The sequence below is a fragment of the Muscardinus avellanarius genome (assembly GCF_963383645.1).
Source record: "Muscardinus avellanarius genome assembly, chromosome: 6".
Taxonomy (NCBI): domain Eukaryota; kingdom Metazoa; phylum Chordata; class Mammalia; order Rodentia; family Gliridae; genus Muscardinus; species Muscardinus avellanarius.
Window position 1 is genome coordinate 5,483,896 of NC_137791.1, and position 24,091 is coordinate 5,507,986.

The following is a 24,091-nucleotide window of genomic DNA, read 5'->3' on the forward strand; positions in this document are numbered from 1 at the left end:
TCCAGGGCCAGCTCCAGGGTGAGAGCTCATTTTATCTTTTGATTCGCATGGATCTGCTTTTTGCTCCTGAGGCCATGGATCGGAGGTTACAAGGAGAACCTTGACCCCATCAATTTCAGTCTTGGGAGAGAAAGAAAATGGCCTGTCATACTTGCGGAAGACAGTGAAGTCTGCCTTATACCGTGCCGGTCTTCTGCAGTTTAATAAAGATACACAGAAACATATCTGTGCTATATATTTTAGCAGTTGTATAAAGACCGAAGGAGTAAAATAAATAAAATGGTCATTGGTCACTTTGGGTTACCTTTCCTTACTAATGACGTCCCTTCCCCTCCCCGATGATACCAGAGAGTTGGCCTTTTACTTGCAATGTAAAAGTCTCCAGAATTGTGTTCCTGGGGTAAAGAATAAACTGATGTTCTGGGTCCACCCCGGACTGCTTCAGCTCAGGGGTGGTGTCCCCCAGAGCTGCGCAGGCGCTGCAGGCGAGGGGTGCACTCCACGGCTCTCCCAGGGTCTCCAGGCCCCGCACCCCGCTGACCTACTGTGCTACAAATCTAGACGTTTCTAAGACTCTTGTGGGTCAACAATTTGCCAAAGTGTCTCACTGCACTCAGAAAATCACCGTACAGTACTGAGGGTTATAGCTTCATTGTAAAGGTTTCAGCTCAGAAACAGCCAGAGGAGGAGGCCCCACCGAAGGCCAGCGGCCTTACACAGTGAGCCTGGTCCAGTCCTGGACGCTGCTGAGCGCAGTCAGCTCCCTCCATGTCAGGCTGGTACAAAGTTCTAACCTTCTGACATGCACTTCCACTTTCTAGAGACCAGCCCAACCTCAGAGTTCAGCCCAGTCCTGAAACTATCTGAAGGCCCGCTGTGAGCACCTCACCAGCCTGACATGCGGCTCCCAACTCAGGAAATGCCAAGGGGCTGAGGAGCACCTCGGCAGAGATGGAAAAGAGACAGAGGAGAAAGACGAGGGAGGAGCGAGGACGAGGGAGGAGCGAGAGCGAGAGCGAGGGAGACCCAAGCCGGGCGTGGTGGCGCTCGCTTGTCATCCCAGTACTTGGGAGGCTGAGACAGGAGGATCGCAGGTTCGCAGCCAGCCTCAACTACTTAGTGAGGCCTCTGAGACTTAGTGAGACCCTGTTTCAAAGTAAAGAATAAAAGTAAGACTGGGGTTTTAGCTCACAGAGAGAATGAATGCCCCTGGATTCAATCTCCAGCACTACAAAAATAATAATAATAATAATACCCACAAGAGCAGGGATATGTCTAGATTGTCCTTGTAGCACAGGACCTAAAATAGTGATGGGCATATAATATACATATTAATGTAAATTTATAGAAATATACATATTATATACATGTAAATATACATATTAATGCATATTTGTTGAATGAAAAATGTAATACTCCTTAAAAGTTCAGAAACGTGAAATTTTATTAAGCCACACAGGAATGGTTCAAGTATGATTATGATAATTCATAAGAATCTAATCATTAAAAATCTATAGCAGCAGGTATGAATGATATAAAAAGCATTTTAAGTACAATATTTTCTGTAACTTTATGTGAACATCTAATTTTTGTGTTTGTTTATGGTATTGAAGATTGAACTCAGAAGTATTCTACCCCTGTGCTATACTCCAACCCCATTTTATTTTTATTTTATATTTTATTTTAATATTTACTTATTTATTTATTTATTTATTTATTTTGAGGTACTGGGGATGGAAGCCAGGGGCTTCTACTTCCGAGCTACACCCTATTTTTTATTCTTTATTTTGAAACAAGGTCTCACTGAGTTGCAGAGGGCCTTACTAAGTAGTAGCTGAGGCTATCCATGAACTGTGATCCTCCTAACTCAGCTTCCCAAATGCTGGGATTACAAGCGTGTAGCACCATGCCCGGCTTATTTTTTATTTTGAAATAGGAGTCTCACTAAATTGCTTAGGCTATCCTTAAATCTGAGATCCTCCTGTCTCAGCCTCCCTAGTACTGGGATTACAGAAATGCACCGCCACACCACACCTTGCCAGTACCCAATTTTCTTCAAGAATAATTGGATAACACATGGAAATAGATCCAAAGAAAAACAAGTAGGGTTTTTTTGGCTTTGTTTTTTGTTTTGGTGGTGGTACTGGGGATGGAACCCAAGGGCCTTCTACCTCAGGGCTACACTCTCAGACCTATTTTATATTTTTTACTTGGAAACAGGGTCTCTTAAGCCAGGAATCTGCACGATCCTTCTGTCTTAGCCTCCCAAGCGCGGGGATTACAAACATGTGCCACCATGCCTGGCATGAGTAGGGTTTTTTAAAAAATGTAAGCTGGGTCTGGCAGTACACGCCTGCAATCCTAGTATTTGGAAGGCTGAGATAGAAGGATCACAGGTTTGATAGCTGGGCATGGTGGCGCACACTTGTAACCCCAGCATTTGGGAGGCTAAGACAGGAGGATCATGGTTCACGGCCAGCTTCAGCTACTTAGTGAGGCCCTCTGCAACTTAGTGAGACCCTGTTTCAAAATAAAGAATAAAAAAAAGTAAGGCTGAAGTTGTAGCTTGCAGGTCCAATGCCCCTGGGTTCCATCCCCAGACCTGCAAAAATAAATAAACAAACAAACAAAGCCAGGCGTGGTGACACACGCACTTGTAATCCCAGCATTTGGGAGGCAGAGACAGGAGGATCATGGTTGGCGGCCAGCCTCAGCCAGTACTTACTAAGGCCCTTTGCAAGTTAGTGAGACCCTGTTTCAAAATAAAAAATAAAATATAGGGTTGGGGGTGTAGCTCGGAGGTAGAATGCCTCTAGGGTCCATCCAGTTCCGCCAAAAGAAAAACATTTTGAAGCAATAGATAATAGTTATTGGTAATCCTTAACTATTATTGTGAATTACCAGTAATTAAATCTGCCATTCTTTTCTCACTGGGTCTAAAGGGAAAAAGGAAAATGGGGCGCAGCGACTTGAGAGCTTGTTTCCCCTGGAAGGGGTGGCGCTGAGCGAGTCCCGCTTAGAGGGCCTCGCTCTCCGGGGTCTCAATCCCCCTATCTACGTAGAATAAACAGGTTTTGACAGCAAGTCCAAGTGATACCTTGCAGTTTGCAAAGATGGAGGGAGGTGTTTAATCAGAGTTCTGAATCCCATCTCTTATTTTAAAGTCACTTTAGGTCCCTTTAGATGCCGTCTACAGATGGGTGTGAGCAAATTAGATATCCTCTACCGGAGACTTCTCCTCACGAAGCTTTTCATCAGAGGATGGGGGAGGCCAGAAGACCTCAAAAGGTAAGCAGTCTCCCCTCAGCGTCTGTTGGGATTTGTTGTTTTAGTAAATATTTAGAATTTTATTAGCCAGGCGTGGTGGTGCATGCTTGCAATCCCAGTGCTTGGGAGGCTAAGACAGGAGGATGGCTCAGGTTCAAAGCCAGCCTCAGCTACTTAGTGAGAACCTGTTTCCAAATATAGTCCGGAGGTAAAGCAAACAAACAAACAAACAAACAAAACCCTGGATTCCACCCCCAGTACCACAGGAAAAAAAATTTTTTTTAATAATTAAAAGACTAAAAAATAGGGCTGAGGGTGTAGCTCAGAGGTAGAATGCCCCTGAGTTCCATCGCCAGTACCACAAAAAAAAAAAAAAAGAATTTTATTTCAGTTATGAAATCCTTTTCTCTAAAATTTAGAATGTTTGTCTAAAAATAAAATAAAATTTTATTTCAATTATAAAATTATCTTTTCTCAAATACAGAGTGATTACCCAGAATATTAAAAATTAAATTTTATTAAAAGTATAATTTTTTTCTCTTTTATTTCTCTTGACTTTTAGCTTATAACATTATAAGACTTTTTTTTTTTTTTTTTTTGGCGGTACTGGGGATGGAGCCCAGGGGCATTCGACCTCTGAGCTACACCCCAGCCCAATTTTTTATTCTTTATTTTGAAACAGGGTCTCACTGAGTTGCAGAGGCCTCACTAAGTAGCTGGAGCTATCTTAACCCCCAGCCCTGTTCTATTTTTATATTAAAACAGGTTCTCTCTAGGTTAATGAGAGTCTCAGTACTTGCTGAGGCTGTCCTTGAACCTGTGATCCTCTTGTCTCAGCCTCCCAAGTACTAGGATTACAGATGTGCGCCACCAGGTCCAGCTTAATCTTGAGTCTTATATGTGCTAATTATTTTTTGAACAGTGTTGTATTTCCTCTTTTTCTGAGAAGAGTACCCAGTTTGAAAAACTAGCAATCTTCTCTTTTCCTTTAGTGACAATAATTAGATATTAATATGGCATATGAACTAGAGTTGCTATTTTTAATCAATATTCATCAGTCTCAGTATAATGGGTATAATAGTGATATGAAGGTTAACTTTCTTGTCTTTTCTGTATTAGGCTCTTCGAATTCAGAAAAATGATTGGAAATCGAGAGAGATGCCAGAATCTGGTTTCACGTGACTATCCAGTATACGTTGATAAGGTATTGAAATGAAAGAAATGTGTCTGTGGAGATCTTAATTCAGCATACATCTGTGCCAAGACACATTGAATATTAGAGTATAATAAACAGTGAACACTAAAACATGAGCGTATCTGGGTGCTTTTATCTGTGGTACTTACTTGTAATCACAGTACTTGGGAGGCTAAGACAGGAGGATCCCAGGTTTATGGCTGACCTCAGTAATTTAGACTCTTAGCAATTTAGCAAGACCCTATTTCCAAATAAAAAATACAATAGGTCTGGGGTATAATGTGGAGGTAGAAGACCCCCCCAGTTCCATCCCCGGTACCATACATACAAAAAACCCATCAGTGCATCCAGGCATGGGAGTGCACACCTATAATCCCAGTACTTGGGAGGCTGAGACAGGAGGACCTCAGGTTCCAGGACAGCCTCAATGACTTAGTGAGACCCTGTTTCAAAATAAAAGAATAGCCAGGCATGGCGGTGAGCGCCTGTAAACCTGGTACTTGGGAGGCTGAGACAGGAGGATCACAGGTTCAAGGATAACCTCAGCAAATAGTGAGCCTTATCAATCTAGAGAACTGTTTCAAAATAAAAATAAAATAGGGCTGGGTTGTAGCTCAGAGGTAGAATGGCCCTAGGTGCCATCTCCAGTATCATACACAAATATAAAAAGGAGCTATAAAATTAAAGAAGATGATTATTAAGCAACTAGCTGTTTCTGTAAAACATCCCTGGGTTTATATATTGCATACTGTTAGGTCCTTTTTTAAAAATTTTTTTAATTTATAAATTGAAAATTTCTCTACATTACAGATGTTCCTTTCTCCCTGGCTCTTAAATTTTGAAATTTCTATTTTTTCTTAAAAATATATTCTTGGTTTAAAATAAATTTAAGCTGGGTGTGGTGGTACATGCTTGTAATCCCAGTACTTGGGAGGCTGAGACAGGAGGACCTCAGTTTCGAAGCCAGCCTGAACAACTTAGCGAGACCCTGTTTCCAGATAAGAAATAAATTTGGGCTGGGGGTTTAGCTCAGAGGTAGAATGCCTCTGGGTTCAATCCTCAGTGGGAAGGAAGAAACGAAGGGACAGAGGGAGGGATCAAGCATACCAGTAAAAATAAAAAATCTCCTCTAATCTCTGATACTTCCTAAAAGAAAGAAAGAAAGAAAGATTACTTCTTCTTTGGAGAAGCAATATTTTTAGATATTTTGAGGGCTCTTTCTTTCTTTCTTTCTTTCTTTCTCCCTTTCTTTTTTCAAGATATCAGGATTGAATTCAGGAATGCTATAACACTGAGCTACATCCCCAGCCATTTGATTTTTTTTATTTTGAGACAGACTCTCCCTAAATTCACCGAGTCTGACCTGGAACTGTGATCCTCCTACCTCAGCCTCCCAGTAGCTGAGTTTATAAGCCCCACACCCACTTCTAAATAGTCTTCTGTGATTATTTTTACATTGTTCAATACTGTTGAATTCTCAAAACTAGTATTTTAGACTCATTGCCTGTTAGTGTATGAATAAAATTATTGATATTCAAAACTGGACTATATTATAGGATATAGAATATCTATATTTTATTATAAATGTAAGTAGAAGCTATGTGAGCTGGGAGAAACCATCGTGAGCTGGGTGTGGTGGCACACACTTGTAATCCCAGTACTTAGGAGGCTGAGACAAGAAGATCACAGGTTTGAGGACAGCCTCAGCAAATACTGAGATCCTCATTGACCCAGCGAGACCCTGTTTCAAAACAGAAATAAAAAATAGGGCTGGGGGCGTAGCTCAGAAATAGAATGTCCCTGGATTCCATCCCCAATACTGAAAGGAAAAAAAAAGTAGAATGCTCCTAGATTCAATCCCCAATACCACCAAAAAAAAAGAAAGAAAAGAAAAACATCCATGATAGACCAAAATATCTTATTCTACTTGTGTACATCTTGGGCTTTCTTTTCTTTTAGATTGAAGAGCAGTCAGACTGTAGGATCCTCGATGGACATTTTGTTTCCCCGATGGCCCACTGTGTGCCGGATATCATGCCAATCGAATCTGTTATCGCAAGGTAAGAATTTCTATTCAGAAATTTAAATTAGTACTTTATTTATGTTCATTAAATATAGCTGAGCCGGGCATGGTGATGGTTCACAGCCAGCCTCAGCTACTTAGTGAGGCCCTCTGCAACTCAGTGAGATCCTGTTTCAAAAATAAAGAATAAAATATAGGGCTGGGGGTGGAGCTCAGAGGTAGAATGCCCATTGTTAGTACCATACACACAAAAAAAGAAAGAATAAAAAAGCCCAGTGTTGTGATGTAAACCTGTAATCCTAGTACTTGGGAGGCTGAGACAGAAGGATCACAGGTTTGAGGACAGCCTCAGCTACTTTGTGAGGCTCTCTGCAACTTAGTGAGACCCTGTTTCAAAATAAAGAATAAAAAGTAGGGCTAGAGTATAGCTTGGGGGTAGACTGGCTCTGGGTTCAATCCCTAATACCACACACACACACACACACACACACACAAAGAATTAAAAAATAGAGCTAGATGCCAGGCGTGGTGGCACAAACTTGTAATCCCCACGCTTGGGAGGCAGACAGGAGGATTGCGCAGGTTCAAAGCCAGCCACGCACACTGGCTTAGGAGACCCTGTTTCCAAATAAAAATATAAAATAGTTCTGGGAGTGTAGCCTGGAGGTAAAGCCCCTAGGTTCAACCCTCAGTACCACCAAAAAAAAAAAAAAAAAAAAAGAGCTAGAGGTGTAGCCAGAGGTGGTAGAATTCCCTGGATTCAATCCCCAGTACTAAAAAAAGAATAAAAAATAGGACTGGGGATGTAGCTTAGAGGTAGAATACTCCTGAGTTCAATCTCCAGTACCACAAAAATAAATAAATAAATAAATAAATAAATAAATAAATAAATAATAGGCCCGAAGGTATAGCTTGGAGACAATATGTAATAGAAAGAACCAGAGTATTGGAATTAAACAGATCTGGGATTGAAAACTGGCTCCACTAATTATTGGCAATTATTGGCATAATGACCTTTGGTCAACTACTTAATCTCAACCAGACTTTAGAAAGTAGGAATAATACTTACAGTGTTGATAAAAGGAATAAATGAAATAGGAGTGAAGATCACGTGCAGGGAACATAAAAGGATTAAATAAATGGGTCGCTCTTGAGCTTATGGGCTAAAGGTTGTGAAGGAAAATAAATATGAGGTTTCTTTCTTTTTTTTTTTTTTTTTGTGGTGCTGGGGGTGGAACCCAGGGGCTTTCCTACCTCCAGAATATACTCCCAGACCTATTTTATGTTTTATTTGGAAACAGGGTCTCACTAAGTTGCTGAGAGCCTCACTCAGTAGCTGAGGCTGGCTTCGAACCCGTGCGATCCTCCTGTCTCAGCCTCCCAAGCGCGGGGATTACAAGCGTGCGCCACCACGCCCGGTTCCATATGAGGTTTCTATGTAGTGAGTTCACTCTGTAGAACTGTATGCTCTTCTTGTAGATGCTCCACTTACTTTGGAAAATTACATAGATATTAGAAAAAGAAAGAGGCAGGAGCGGTGGGCATAGCTCAGGGTAGCGCAGACTGAAAGGAGAGAGACGGAGCCAGGTGTCCTGGCTCAGCCTATGAACAAGTACTCGGGAGGCTGAGATAGGAAGATCGAAGGTTCAAAGCCAGCCTCAGCAACTTAGGGAGATGCTATAACAAAATAAAAAATTAAAGAGGGCTGGGGGGCAGAGCTTGTAGCTAGAATACTGTTGGGTTCAATTCCCACTGCCAAAATAACACCACCAGTTAAGTTTGTAAAGTTTTTTTTTTTCTTTTTTTTTTCTTCTTTTCAGTACTGGGGATGGAACCCAGGGGCATTCTACTTCTGAGCCACACCCCCAGCCCTATTTTTTATTCTTTATTTTTGAAACAGGGTCTCACTGAGTTTCAAAGGGCCTCACTAAGTAACTGAGGCTGGCCACAAACCACGATCTTCACGTCTCAGCCTCCCAATTGCTGGGATTACAAGAGTGTGCCACCACACCTGGCTGTTAAATTTGTATATCTTACCATAATAAAAAATAAATAAATAATAATCAGCCAAGTGTTATGGTGAATGCTTGTAACCTCAGTAATCTCTGAGATAGGAGGATCTCAGGTTTGAGGGCACCGGGGCAACTTAGGGAGACCGTGTTTCTAAATAAAAAGGGCTTGCTGGGCGTGGTGGGCACGCGTGTCATCCCAGCATTCGGGAGGCTGAGACCTGGAGGATCGCGGTTCGCAGACAGCCTCAGCTACTTAGTGAGGCCTCTGCAACTCAGTGAGACCCGGTTTCAAAATAAAGCATTAAAAATATAGGGCAGGGGGTGTAGCTCGGAGGTCAAATGTCCCTGGGTTCTATCCCCAAACCCGCAAAAAAAAAATAATAATAATAATAAATTAATTAATTAATTAATTAAAAGGGCTTGGGTATAGCTCAGCGGTAGAGGGTAGGTTCAATCCCCAGGACCACAAAAAAGAAAAAAAGAAAAAGAAAGAAAAGTCACATTGGAAAATAAAGCATAAGTAAGAGAAAATCAAACAGAAAACTGTGTTTTTTCTGGTGTGGATGGGCCTTAACTTCAAGTATTAGTATATTAATGAGTCGGGTCATATCATATACTAAAGGGTAAAGAAAAAACAAAATTATCAACTATTTTGTTGAAACATTCATAGCTTCAACAGCCGCGCATTTTCCCTGCAGAAAAAAAGCCAGAACCATCCCTAAGGGCTTAATTGTGTGCATGCCCATGCGCGTGTGTATGCACGGAAGTGTGAGTGCGTGTGCATGTGTGCGTGTTACTGGGGATTGAACCTAGATGCATTCTGACTCTTAAGCTACACTCCCAGCCCTATTTCATTTATTTACCTAGGTAAAGGATATTTATAATAAATTCTGTGTTTATGTTGTATTGAATATTTTAATGTCTTAACAGAAGGCAAATTTACAATTTCTTTGTAGGTTCTGGAAGTCAAATTACACATTGAACATCAAAATTGTAATCGATATTTTCTCCCAAATAATTATAAAGTTTTTAAGAACAGAAAGCATGTGCGGAAAGCCTCTTAAAGAGAATCTTGTCCTTTCCACAGGTTCCAGTTCATTGTGCCCAGAGAGTGGAGAAGCGAGCACAGGCCCGTGTGCATCCACCTCGCGGGCACGGGCGACCACGTAAGGCCGGCTCCCCCTCGGCCCGCGCAGCCCTTCTCCTCAGACCCTGAGTCTGTCCCTCTCTCTCCTTAGCATTACTGGAGGCGGCGGACACTGATGGCCCGACCCATGATCAAAGAGGCCCGGATGGCTTCCTTGTTATTAGAGAACCCTTATTATATCCTTTTGAGTACCTAGGAAATAGGGCCTCTTACTTACCTGGAGACACGGTCATCGCACGGAACGACAGATAGAACCAGCTCTTCCTGACCAGTTAATTCACTCATCAGTTCAGAAAACACTTAAACAAGAATGGAAGCTGGGCGTGGTGGCAAGCACCTGAAATCCCAGTACCTGGGGCACTGAGCCAGGAGGATCGCAGGTTCGAGGACAACCTCAGCAAAGTAGCTAGGCGTAGCTAGGCGTAGCTAGGCGTAGCTAGGCGTAGCTAGGCTCAGCAAGCTCGCAAGACCCTGGTTTTTGTTTCTTGTTTTTTGCGCGTCTGGGGATGGAACCCAGGGGCATTTGACCTCTGAGCTACACCCCCTGCCCTATTTTTTTATTCTTTATTTTGAAACAGGGTCTCACTGAGTTGCAAAGGGCCTCCCTAACCAGCCACGTCTAGTTAGCAAGACCCTATTTAAGACAAAAAATAAAAAAGGGCTGCAGGTGTAGCTAGGAGGTAGAATGCCCCTGGGTTAGATCCCCAGTAGCACAAAAACAACGGACCAACCTAAGGATTTTATTTCTATTATATAAGGATAAATTATGCTTCTTTTTCTTGGTATATTTATGCTAGAATTGATATTTTTATTTGAAAATGGTCTTGCTAAGGTGCCGAGAGTCTCCCTAAGTTGCTGAGACTGACTTTGAACCCGCGGTCCCCGTCTCGGCCTCCCAGGTGCTGGATTACGGGCCACCACCACGCCCAGCTCTCATGCTGGAGGTTAACACCACAAGTCAGATGTTTGCAATTAAGGAAACACATTTTAAGTTTATTTATAGCGACAGTGGAGGTTTAGAACAGTTCTTAACTTATTTCTCAAGATGATGTCAGACTATTTACAGAAGAAGAAATGAAACTGGTATACAGATTAAAGAAATGTTCAACATTGCTGATAATAAAAGAAATATAAAGTTGAAACGATAATTACCAATCCAATGATTTTAAAAAATCAAACACAGTGCCAGGGAGGCTATTGTGAAATGGGCATTCTCATTTCTAAAGCCTGAAAAAGAATCCCAGTCATTGGGAAAGCATTTCTACCATATGGATCAAGAGGCATTCCCAACCTTATTTTACTTTTATTTTGAAAGAAGGTCTCACTAGGTTGATGAGAGTCTCATTACTTGCTGAGGCTGTCCTTAAACCTGCGATCCTCCTGTCTCAGCCTCCCAAGTACTCAGATTACAAGGGTGCACCACCATCTCCAGCTTAAACTTGAATACTTTAAATGGGTGTATTATATGGTATGTGATTAAATCTCAATAAAAATGTAAATTAGCTGAGTGTGGTAGCGCACCCCCAGAATCCCGGTACATGGGAGCCTGAGACGAGAGGACTCACTACTCAGCAAGTAGTGAGACTCTCATCAGCCTACCAACTCTCTTTAAAAAATAAAATAGCTGGGCCTGGTGGCACGCGCTTGGGAGGTGGAGACAGGAGGATCAGGCAGGTACGAAGCCAGCCACGCTGGCTTAGGAGACCCTGTTTCCAAATTTAAAAAAATATATAAAATAGGTCTGGGAGTGTAGCCTGGAGGTAGAAGGGCTTCCAGGAACCCCAGTACCACCAAAAATAAATAAATAAATAAAATAAAATAGCTGGGCCTGGTGGCGCACGCTTGTAATCCCAGCATTCGGGAGGCTGAGACCAGAGGATCGCAGTTGGCGGACAGCCTCAGCTACTTAGGCCCTCTGCAACTCAGTGAGACCTGGTTTCAAAATAAAGAATAAAAAATAGGGCAAGGGGTGTGGCTCAGAGGTCAAATGCCCCTGGGTTCCATCCCCATTCCCACAAAAATAAAATTTAAAAAAAACATTAAATAAAAATAAAATAGGGCTGGGGGTATAGCTTGAATTTAGAAAACCCCTGGTTTCAATCCCTAGTACCAAAAATAAAAATAAAAAATAGGTCTGGGAGTGTAGTTTAGAGGTGGAATGCCCGAGTTCAATCCCCAGTGCCACGAAAGAAAAAGAAAAACTCTAAATTAAAGGGAAAGAATTACTTTGAAAATCTGGAGAACTTATAAAGAGCTGATTGAGGTAATAGAAGATATTTTAGTACTGTGTTCAAATTTAACTGTTTTGCTTAAGGTAATGTTTGAGACAAATATTCCTAATCATTTTAAAACTCTTCTCTTTGACCCATATTCCTAAATGGCTGCAGGAAACCCAAGGATCAAGTGTGAGTATAAGTCGTGAGCTGCACATTTGCAGTCTTTATACCAAATTTTCAGCAACATTAAAAAGTTTGGTAGCTTTTTAGTTAACTATTTCTAAGTTTAATATTCATGCACTATAATTATATAGATATGCAACTGTGCTAGGAATGTTGACTTTAATTCTAATTTTAGTCTTCTTTGATGTGTGTGTTTGGTACTGAGGAGTGAGTCCAGGAACATTTGACCTCCGAGCTGTGTCCCCAAACCTATTTTACTTTTATTAGGAAACAGGGTGTCGCCAGGTGCAGAGAATCTCACTACTTGCTGAGGCCATCCTCAAACCCACGATCCTCCCGCTCAGCCTCCTAGGTACAAGCATGTGTCACCATGCTCGGGTATTTTACAATTCTTGCATTTTAATGTCTAATAAAGAGACACAGTCAAAAGTTTCAGCAGGCTCACTTAAGATCTTTCCTGCTTGAAGCTGGGTGTGGTGGCCCATCCCTGGATTGCCAGGACTTGGGAGGCTGAGACAGGAGGATCGCAGATTCGAGGACAACCTCACAAGTAGCACTTCTCAATCTAGCAAAACCCTGTTTCAAAATAAAAATTAAAAAATAGGACTGAGAGTGTAACTCAGAAGTAGAGTGCCCTGGTTCAATCCCTAGTACCAAAAAATACATATATCTATTTATATCATATATATCTTTCTTTTTTTCTTTTTTTGGGGGGGGTAGTACTGGAGATGGAACCCAGGGGCACTCTACCTCTGAGCTGTACCCCCAGCCCTATTTTTTTATTCTTTATTTGGAAACAGGGTCTCACTGAGTGGCTGAGAGCCTCAGGAAATAGCCAAGGCTGGCTTTGAACCTACACAATCCTTCAGTCTCAGCCTCCCAAGTACTGGGATTACAAGCGTATGTCATCACGCCCAGCCAAAACTTTTTCCTTTTTATTTTTTATTATTTGTTTGTTTGTTTTGTTTTGTTTTGCAGTACTAGGGATGGAGCCCAGGGGCAATCAACCTCCAAGCTCCACCTCCAGCCCTATTTTTTATTCTTTATTTTGAAACAGGGTCTCACTAAGTTGCAGAGGGCCTCACTAAGTAGCTGAGGCTGTCCACGAACTACAATCCTCCTGTCTCAGCCTCCCGAATCCTAGGATTATAAGCGTACACCACCACGCCCGGCTAAACTTTTTTCTTTTTTTTTTTTTTTTTTTTCTTGTGGTACTAGGGTTCCAGGAAACCCTTCTACCTCAGGGCTACACTCCCAGACCTATTTTATATTTTTATTTGGAAACAGGGTCTGTTAAGCCAGCACGGCTGGCTTGGAACCTGCGCGATCCTCCTGTCTCCGCCTCCCAAGCGCGGGGATTACAAGCGTGCGCACCACGCCCAGCTAGCTTTTTCCTTTTTAAAGTGCATTTTATTTTATGTAATTAAGCAGTACTCTTAGACAGGCATGGAGGGGCACACATGTAATCCCAGTGTGTGGGAGGCTGAGACAGGAGGTTCGAGGCCAGTCTAGCAACCTAGTGAGAGTGTTTCAAAATAAAAAATAAAATGGGCTGGGAGTGTAGCTCAGAGGTGGAATGCTATTGGGTTTAATCCCCAATACCAGAGTGAATAATTGAATTACAGGGCTGGGGGTGTAGCTCAGCGGTGGCATGCTTGCCCAGCAGGTGTGAGTCCCCAGGTTCAATCCCAAGTGCACAAATAATAGTAAAAATGGTGTGATGTTAGATGATCTCCTACATTCCTCAATGGAAGAGAAGAAATAAAGCAGGGGAGAGGGGCAGCCTGGGGGCTCCAGTGTAGGAATGAATGATTTGTGGAGACATGGTATCATGACTGTCCAGGTTAATTGAAGAGGAATTTATTTATTTATTTATTTATTTTTTTTGGTGCTAGGGATGAAGCCCGGGGGCATTCTACTGGGATTACAAGTGTGCACCACCGCGCCTGGCTTTAGAAGAGGGATTATAGCCCCAAAGCCCAAGGCAGCAGTGGGAGAGGAGGGCCAGGAGCAGCAGGCAAGGGCCCGATTACGAAGGGCCACCGGGCTTTGGGTCTTACATGTAATCCTGCTACTTGGGCGGGAGGATTGCGAGTTTTAGGCCAGCCCGGGCAACTTAGTGAGACCCTGTCTCCAAATAAAGTATAATATACTTTATTTGTGAGCCGGGCGTGATGGCACACATTTTTAATCCTGGTACTTGAGAGGCTGAGACAGGAGGATTGGAGGTTTAAAACCAGCCTTGGCAAGTTAGAAATAGGGCTGTTGGAGTAGCTCAGAGGTAGAATGCCCCGGGTTCCATCTCCAGAACCACACACATAAAAATCAAACAAACAGATATATTAGATAAATAAATAGATTGATAGAGGTGTGTATGTAACGGTGGTAGAGCCCCCAGATTCAGTTCCCTGTGTGCACACCAAAAAAAGGCTGTTGAAAATCGGCAGATTATATGCTCTAGGGCAGTTATAAAATCTTTATTCCATTGTTTTACTTAGCTGTCTGATCCTGTAAAAGAAAAACATGGCCGGGCATGGTGGTGCACTCTTGTAATCCCCGCGCTTGGGAGGCGGAGACAGGAGGATCACGCAGGTTCGAAGCCAGCCGTGCTGGCTTAAGAGACCCTGTTTCCAAATAAAAAATATAAAAAAAATAGGTCTGGGAGTGTAGCCCAGAGGTAGAAGGGCTTCCAGGAACCCCAGTACCACAAAAAAATAATAATAAAATAAAATAAAAATAAAAAAAATAATAATAATAGAAAAACATGACTCAGCATGGTGGCACACGCTTGTCATCTCAGCATATGAAAATCTGAGACAGGAGGATCATGGTTCGAGGACAGCTCCGTGAGGCCCTCTGCAACTCAGTGAGACCCTGTTTCAAAATAAAGAATAAAAAATAGGGCTGGAGGTGTTGCTCAGAGGTAGAATACCCCTGGGTTCCATCCCCAGGTCCAAAAAAAAACCTAAAAAAAAACATGAAATATGGCTCTCTGGAATAAATCTGCATAGATTAAAAGTAAGTGCATAAAATGAATGGTTTTCCTATTTTGTCTTGTGAGGCCAGAAGGTCCAGCTTAAAGAACGTGTCTGACCTTTTTGTGATGGGAGGAGCGCTTGTTCTGGAGTCTGCGGCTCTCCTGCACTGGCTGGAGCGGGAAGGCTACGGACCGCTAGGAATGACGGGAATATCCATGGGCGGACACGTAAGCCTCCCACTCGGCTGGGTTCTGTTAGGGTGATCAGGTCTAGAAAATACAGTTATTTTCAAAATTCCCTTCCGATACAGAATTGTGTTTCGTTTGGTATCAGGAAGCAGCAACAGAATCTACGCTTTTACTCCAGTGAAGAAATGATGATGCTATCTCCTGTGTGGTTTATGTACACATTGCTGTGCTCCATAGTACTAGCGCAGATATTGGATTTCAGGTTCTGTTCGAAGCTGAGTATAAATTCTAGCTTTTCAGGTGTCAATATGACTGTGCAGTTTTTGCCCTCCCGCGCCGGGAGAGCAGACTAGGAGAGCCTTTTCACACTGGCCGCCAGCACGGGCTGGCTTCCTCCAGGGCGGCCTGGGCTCTTGTGTCCCCCTCTCTCATTTATAGCCGTTCCCGTGCGCCCCGGGTAGAGCATCTGTCTGAACCTGCTCTCTCCCTCTCTACTCAAAAGCTGCCCGGTACCTGCGTTCACCCCTAGCAGGACCCCGTTGCGGCCCCTTACCCCGGCTGCCACAAGTATATGGAGTTTCTCTAGGTGACTTGCATTGTCAAATTAAGTTTAAGCCGGGCGTGGTGGCGCACGCTTGTGATCCCAGCATTCGGGAGGCTGAGACAGGAGGATCGTGGTTCGCAGCCAGCCTCAGCTACTCAGTGAGGCCCTGTTTCAAAATAAAGAATAAGCCAGGCGTCATGGCGCACGCTTGTAATCCCCACGCTTGGGAGGCAGAGACAGGAGGATCGCACAGGTTCGAAGCCAGCCTCACTGGCTTAAGAGACCCTGTTTCCAAATCAAAATATAAAAAATAGGTCTGTTAGTATAGCCCGGAGGTAGAAGGGTGCCATCCCCAGTACCACCAAAAAAAAAAAAAAAAGAAGAGGGTCTCACTAAGTTGTGATGGGCTCCACTAAGTTGCGGAAGCTGGCTAAGCTGGCTGCAAACCTGAGATTCTCATGTCCCAGCATCTCCAGTACTAGAATAGCAAGCTTACTCCACCATGCTTAGCTCTGTTTTATTTTATTTTATTTATGGTACTGGGGATTGAGCCCAGGAGCATTCTACCTGAGTTACACCCCCCCAGCCTTATGTTTTATTCTTATTCGTTTATTTTGTGGTGCTGGGGAATTAACCCAGGGACACTCTTGTCTCTGAGCTACACCTCTGTCCCTATTTTTTTATTTTTTATTTTGAAACAGGTCTCACCAAGTTTGGGAGGGTCTCATCTCCCAAGTACTGGGATTACCAGTGTGCACCACCAGGCGTGGCTCCCTATTGTATTTTTATTTTTATTTTAAAATGGTCTTGCTAGGTCTCTGCACTTGCTGAGGCTGGCCTTGAACCTGCAGTTCCCCGTCTCAGCGTCTAAATACTGGGTTACAGGTGTGCGATCTCTGACCTGACCCTGAGCACTCTCCAGTCCCACCCATCCTGTCCCCCTCGGTGGTACAGGTGTGCGATCTCTGCCTGGACCCGGTCACACTGCAGTCCCACCCATGCACTCACCCATTCCGCACCCGCTTGTTGCCCAGCCAAACCTGGCGTATTGGCTGTTCCTCCAGACCCGCCTTCTTCCTTGCCTCCTTCCATCTCCAGACCCTCTTAACTTGCCTACAAGACTCAGCCATTTCCTAAAGCCTTTCTAATTCCTCCAGCCAGAAGGAGCTGCTCCCTTCTTGAAACCCTCGCTTCTGCTATTCCATGCCCATGGCTGTGCACCCCTCTGCAGGGCTCCGAGTCCTTGGCGCCACAGTCACCTCCGAGCGAGGCTGCCCGCTGCGGCTCCGCTGCTTCTGGCCCCCGCAGCGCCGCACCTTTGTTCCGTTCCCACCTAGAAGGAGGCAGCTCTCCCCAAGGTCCTGAAGCGCTCAAACCCTTGTGTTACACGTCGTTGCTTTCAAAGGAGTGTGATTTGGAGGGTTTCACTAGGTCACCAGGCAGCCCACTGGAGTCTGTAGACCCGTGTTCACGTCTGATCACATCAGCTGCTTACTACAGAGCGCTTCTTAGTGTTAAATGCTTTCATTTTAACAAGTAGGGAAATTAGACAGACGCCCTTTGAGCTGCCCGTTACTGTGTTACAGATGGCCTCCTTAGCGGTGTCCAACTGGCCCAAGCCGATGCCTCTGATCCCGTGTCTGTCTTGGTCCACGGCGTCCGGGGTCTTCACTACGGTAAATACAAATAAGATTTAGAAACCCATACATCTATAATTAAAGGTGCTTGTTTTGGGGACTCGGCCCCACATCAGAGGGCTGACTGGGAGGAGTAACGGGACTCAGCACGTTTGTGCTCCTGACTAAGAATTAGCTGTACAGGACGCAGCACAGAACCGGCCGGAGGGGAGAGGGCAGCGGCGCAGGCTTCCCATGGGGCAGGCTTCCCAGAGGCTTCGTTGGGACAGAAATGTGTGAGATCCTGCCTCCCCCGCGCCTAGGGCACCCGGGATCTAATCCAGTCCAGGGCGTGACAGTTCCCTTCGCCTCCAGGTGCCAGAATCCAGGAAGGAGGTGTGCTCAGCAGGAGTTCCGCTGGTCTAGCCAGCGTAGGCAGCCATCCACCCTCGCACTCAGAGCGCTGCGTGCAGACGCAGAGGCTGCTCACCAGCCAAGCGCGGACTCCAGGGCACAGGCCTCTCTAGGTACAGGCCGTCCCAAGCCTGCTGTGGTAGCTCCGTTACACAATAATAATGCAAGTAAAAATACTCAGCAACATATGGTATCATATGATTTAACTTATTATTTTAGGGTGTGCTGAGTAAATCCATTAATTGGAGAGAGCTGGAAAAGCAGTATTATACGCAGACAGTTTATGAAGAAGAAATCATCCATATGCTTGAATACTGCGGAGTAAGTACTTTAATTCCCACATAACCTGGGGGGAGTTGGTTGTATATTTGATGATTCAAGCCAGGTGTGGTGGTGCATGCCTGCAATCCTGGCACTTGGGAGGTCGAGATAGGAAGATCGCAGGTTCAAGGCCAGCTTTAGCAACTAAGAGATGCCCTCCTCGACTTAGAGTCTGATTCCAAATAAAAAATACAATTGGCAAGGGAGTATAGCTCAGAGACCGTCCCTGGGTTCATTTCCTCAGTAACACACACACACACACACACACACACACACACACACACGATACAGATCTTTAAAGAAAATAGCTTTTTTTTTTTTTGTACTGGGGATAGAACCCAGGGGCATTCTACCTCCAAGCTACACCCCCAGCCCTATTTTTTATTTTTTATTTTTTTTTTGTTTGTTTTTTTGTTTGTTTGTTTTTTGGTGGTACTGGGGATGGTACCCTTCTACCTCTGGGCTACACTCCCAGACCTATTTTTTATATTTTTATTTGGAAACAGGGTCTCTTAAGCCAGCACAGCAGGTTTCGAACCTGCGCGATCCTCCTGTCTCCACCTCCAAGCGCAGGGATTACAAGCGTGCGCCACCACACCCGGCTATTCTTTATTTTGAAACAGGGTCTCACTAAGTTGCAGCGGGCCTCATAAGTAGCTGTTTCCATCATGTTTAGTCTTTTTTTTTTTTTCCTTTTTTGTGGTACCGGGGATGGAACCCAGGGGCATTGTACCTCCAAGCTACACCCTCAGCCCCAGTTTTTAGTCTTTATTTTGAACAGGGTCTCACTGAGTTGCAGAGGCCTCACTAAGTAGCTGAGCCTGTCCGCGAGCCGCGATCCTCCGGTCTCAGCCTCCCGAATGCTGGGATTACAAGCGTGCGCCACCACGCCCGGCTGTCCATCATGTTTAGTTGTGCAATTCAGTGACGTGGAGTGGGGCACAGTCACTGCTGTACAGCCGTCACCACATCCCTCTCCATCTTCCCAGACTCCGTGTCTTCCTACCCCCTCCTCCTCTCCCTGGCAGCCGGGCGCCCTCGTAAGGCGGAATACTAGAGCATCGTTTCACTGTATCCGACTCGCCTGCCATATGTCTTCAGTGTTACAACGGAATTCCTTTTTTTTCACTTTTTATTGGTGCACTGTGGACATGCATCTTAATGGGGTACAGGACGGTGGAGGCGCCCGTGCACACGCCACTCATTCAGCCCGCCCCGCTCCCTCCCCCGGCCTCCTTCTCACGTTTGGCTTAGTGACTGACTTTGATATGTTTGTGAATGTATGTCATGAACGTTTGAGAACGTCCCTCTTCCCCCTCCCATCCCCTCAGCTTATCTGTAGTATCTCCTTCATCTAGAGTTCTATGACCCATTTTCTCCCTAGCTTTTGCATATTCAAAATAGAGTTTAAAACTTTAAAATGTTATTCCTTTGCCAGGCGTTGTTCTGTTACATGGTTAGAATACCGCACTTTGTATATCCATTGATGGGTATTTGTCCTTTCTCTTTCAAAGGTTGTTAAATAAAGCTTGGTTTTATATTAAATTTTTTTTTCATATCTTCAGACAGATTCTTTCAAAATGGGACAAGAGTTTGTGAAACGCTTCCCTAGCGGTGCAGACAAGCTAGCCAACCTTAATCTGGTTCCCAGAACTTTAAATTTAGATGTGACCAACCAAGTAGTCTCCCAGAAAGCTTCCGAGTGCCACAACTCTAGTAAAACATCCATCAGTTCTACATCAGAAGGACTCTTGTTGCAAGATACTGCCAAGGTAGACCGCCTGAATGAAACGATCTCGGCCAGCAAGAGTGGCTATGCAGGTTACAGCCCTCGGTCCTGCCGCCTACTCAGCGAAGGACAAAGGAGAAGCAGCCTTCAAAAAGAATCTTTAATATTCATGAAAGGAGTTATGGATGAGTGCACTCACGTGGCAAACTTCTCAGGTACTAATTGTAGACAACATTGAGAACATCTGATGATGGGGGAATATTTATAAGTATATCTAGGAAGCCAGATGTGGTGGCGCAAGGTTGTAATTCCAGTGCTTGGGAGGCTGAGACAGGAGGATTGCAGGTTTGCCAACAGCCTCAACTACTTACTGAGGCCCTGTGCTTCAAAATAAAGAGTAAAAAATAGGGCTGGGGGTATAGCTTGGAGGTAGAATGCCCCTGGGTTCAATCCCCAGTACTACCAAAAAAAAAAAATCCATTGGAGGGACTTTGAGTGTGACTCAGTGCTAGAGCAAGTGTTTGGCATGCATGAGGTTCTGGGTTCAATCTCCAGCACCAAATAATAATAAAACAGCTGGGCATAGGGGCGCACACCTGTAATCCCAGTACTCGGGAGACTGAGACAGGAGGATTGCAGGTTTGAGGACAGCCTCAGCAAGTAGTAAGAGGCATATCAACTTACTGAGACCCTGTTTCAAAATAAAGAATAAAAAATTAAGAGCCGGGTGTGGTGGCGCACGCTTGTAATCCCAGCATTCAGGAGGCTGAGACAGGAGGATCTTGATTCATGGCCAGCCTCAGCTACTTAGTGAGGCCCTTTGCAACTCAGTGAGACCCTGTTTTAAAATAAATAATAAAAAAATAGGGCTGGGGTGTGGCTTGGAGGCAGAATGCCCCTGGGTTCCACCCCCAATACCGCAAAAAAAAAAAAAAAAAAAAAATACCAGGGGTGTAGTTTGGAGGTAAAAATGTCCCTGGGTTCAACCCTCAGTTCTGCAAAAATAAATAAAAAAATAAATAGGACTGGAGATGTAGCTTGAATGTAGATTGCCCCAGATTCAATCCGAGTACCACAATCAATCAATCAATCAATCAATACTTAAGAAATCAATAAATAAATTTTATATCTTTTGAATGTTCATATTAGGGTACTAAAATATATCATATATGGTATATTTTAGCTAATAATTTAGCTTGCTTCATCAAAAGTTTCAAGTTTGACAAATAGTTTCATTTACTGTATTGTGTAGTGTTTTTATTTTCTAATATGATTTTCAATATTTATAGAAAAATCTTGAAGACTTTTAACATGTAAAAATCCTATAATTAGTTCCAGTTGACCCAAGCCTCATTATAGTGGTACAAGCCAAAGAAGACGCCTATATTCCACGAACGGGAGTTCGAAGTCTGCAGGAAATTTGGCCCGGTTGTGAAATCCGTTACCTCGAAGGCGGTCACATTAGTGCTTATCTGTTCAAACAAGGAATCTTCAGGTAAGATGATTTGTCTAAACAAATATTTATGTGTAGTTTGTTTGGTTTGGGGATATTTTTCACCTTTATAAATAGAGAAGATTCATCTATGTTTTAATCTTTGGTTTTCCTCATGCTGAGGTAGTTTTCCCTCTCCTGCCTCTGGAGGTGTAGGACGAGGATATGATAGGCAGGCGGCTTCTTCTTCTTCTTCTTCTTCTTCTTCTTCTTCTTCTTCTTCTTCTTCTTCTTCTTCTTCTTCTGGTGCTGGGGATGGAACCCAGGGGCATTCTACCTCTGAGCTACACCCCTTGCCCTATTTTTTTTTTTATTCTTTATTTTGAAACAGGATCTCACTGAATTGCAAAGGGCCCCACTAAGTAGCTGAGGCTGGCTGCGAACCTGCCTAACCCTCCTGTCTCAGCCTCCCAAGTGCTGGGATTACAAGTATCACCACCACGCCCGGCATGATTTTTTTTACAGATGTACTTAGCACTTGAATCCCTTCTGGTGAGTGAGCAGACCACTAGCCCAGTACTGCAGTGGCCCTCTGACCCAGCAGACCTAAAGCAAACTAACAAACACTGAGAACTTCGGCTGGTTTAGGAAGAGGCTGGGTCCTGTTATATAAGCGAATGCCGAGGACCTACGTTTCTCCCTGATTAGTCGACCAGTATCCAGTTTCTTTTACTCTTTTCTTTATCTTAATGGGACCATAGATGAAACGCATTAGGCATTGCATACAAAGACAGATGTAAAAACTCAAAAGTGCGTGTGTGTGTGTGTGTGTGTGTGTGTGTGTGTGTGTGTGTAGCTGGAGTTTGAACCCAGGGACATTCTACCTCCGAGTTATACCCACAGCCCAATTTTTATTCTTTTTTTTTTTTTTTTTTTTTTGTGGTGCTGGGGATGGAACCCAGAAGCTTTCTAACTTCGGGCTACACTCTCAGAGCTATTTTCTATTTTATTCAGAAATAGGATCTCACTAAGTTGCTGAGAGCCTCACTAAGTGGCTGAGGCTGGCTTCGAACCTGTGCGATCCTCCGGTCTCAGCCTCCCAAGCACTGGGCTTAGTCGGCACTGGAGGTATGGAGTGTGCATAGCTGCCTTTCAAGTGCTGGGATTACAAGGAGGGCTTTTGATTTCACGTTCAGTTGCCAAGAACCTGCTGTTAGTAAATCAGCGTCTGTGTGGATCTGAGAGATAGACTGAATCCCCATCCCGACAAGTCACAGAGTTAATCTCAGCAGAGTGACAAGTTGAGGGCTCCTTGCCATTTTATACACTCTGTGTGCACACACAGGAATGCAAGAATGTGCTTCAAAAAGGCTCCTCACCGGCACGCTTGTATCCCAGTCCTTGGGAGGCTGAGACACCAGGATCGCACACGTGCGAAGCCAGCCTCAGCTACTAGTGAGGCTCTTAGCAACCTAGCGAGACCCGCTTTCCAAATAAAGTATAAAATAGGTCTGGGAGTGTAGCCCTGAGGGAGGTAGATATACCCTGGGTTCCATCCCCAGTGCCACAAAATAAAAAAAGAAAAAGGCGATCCTGCTTCCTTCCCCAGTGGAAACACAGCCGCGGTTTCTCTGGGACGTGGAGGTGGGACCTGGACGGACCTGGGTGCGGACGCCGCCGGGTCCTGGCTCTGGGGAGAGGAGGCAGGCTTGCAGGCCACAGATCCACCTGGAAATCCTTGCAGTAAAAGAACTGTCTCTCCCCTTCCTTTCTGCCAATGACTTACAGCTTCTCTCCCATATTTACTTTCAGACGCGCCATCTACGATGCTTTTGAGCGCTTCCTCCGTAAATACGCCAACTAGCTGGCCGTGAGCCGGCGCGCTTCCTCTCCAGGACCGCCATCCTGCGGGGACGGGGAAGAGTGGCCAGCCTGTGGCGTCCACCTGCGGCCGGTTTAGTGTGGATTTCAGTGCCACACATCCACCCGTCATAAACCGTGAACTCATTTCAGTAATTTTAAAACAATACCTGAGTTAAATGATCTTGAAGTATTTTGTTATTTTTATGAGAATCCCATATATCCAATAGCTAGTCTGTTGTTATGATTTATGAAGCTTTACATTTTAAATTATGAATAATTTATTAATGGAAAATGAATGTGTTCATGGAAACCTACGGGGTTTTAGTGGAATTGCTAAAAAAAAACCCTGAGATTGTAAAACATCAGCCTGTACTGTATACCTTTATAAGATATTTCTGCTATTAATGTGACTTAAGAAATGTGTGTGCTTCTCTTGTGGATGTGGTGACTTTTTAGTCTTTTTTCAACTTTAATTTTCGGCCATAGAAATACTTATAAGATGTAAAAATCAGTGTTAACTTTGAATTCTAATCCTGCCTTGTAGATAAGTGCTTTTAATAGCTAAAGTAAGTGCTAAAATAAGAGACGAAGCCGGGCGTGGTGGCGCACGCTTGTAATCCCAGCACTTGGGAGGCTGAGACCGGAAGATCGCGGTTCGCGGACAGCCTCAGCTACTAAGTGAGGCCCTCTGCAACTCAGTGAGACCCGGTTTCAAAATAAAGAATAAAAAAAAATAGGGCAGGGGGTGTAGCTCGGAGGTCGAATGGCCCTGGGTTCCATCCCCAGACCCGCAAAAAAATAAAATAAGAGACAATGAATTCAACAGGGCTAGACTTTAAAATTTTTATCAAGGATTAAGTTAGAAAAATGTGTTATTAACAAGACCCTGTTTTAAAAACTAAAAGTAAAATAGAGCTGAGGGTATAGCTTAAAAGGAGAATGCCCTTGGTTCAAACCTCAGTA

At 44.0% G+C, this 24,091-nt stretch overlaps 1 protein-coding gene across 1 annotated transcript; it reads left to right on the plus strand.

Annotated features, from left to right (window-relative positions):
- Positions 1 to 3,196: 3,196 nt before the first annotated feature.
- ABHD18 (abhydrolase domain containing 18) lies at positions 3,197 to 23,129 on the plus strand (the record flags this gene model as incomplete). Its single annotated transcript, XM_080697830.1, is given in 13 exon segments — positions 3,197 to 3,288; positions 4,387 to 4,471; positions 6,422 to 6,522; positions 9,585 to 9,663; positions 9,736 to 9,819; positions 9,822 to 9,832; positions 12,032 to 12,049; positions 15,110 to 15,248; positions 17,340 to 17,429; positions 18,003 to 18,104; positions 19,670 to 20,048; positions 21,166 to 21,328; positions 23,078 to 23,129. Coding segments are annotated over 13 exon segments (1,395 nt in total).
- Positions 23,130 to 24,091: the final 962 nt, after the last annotated feature.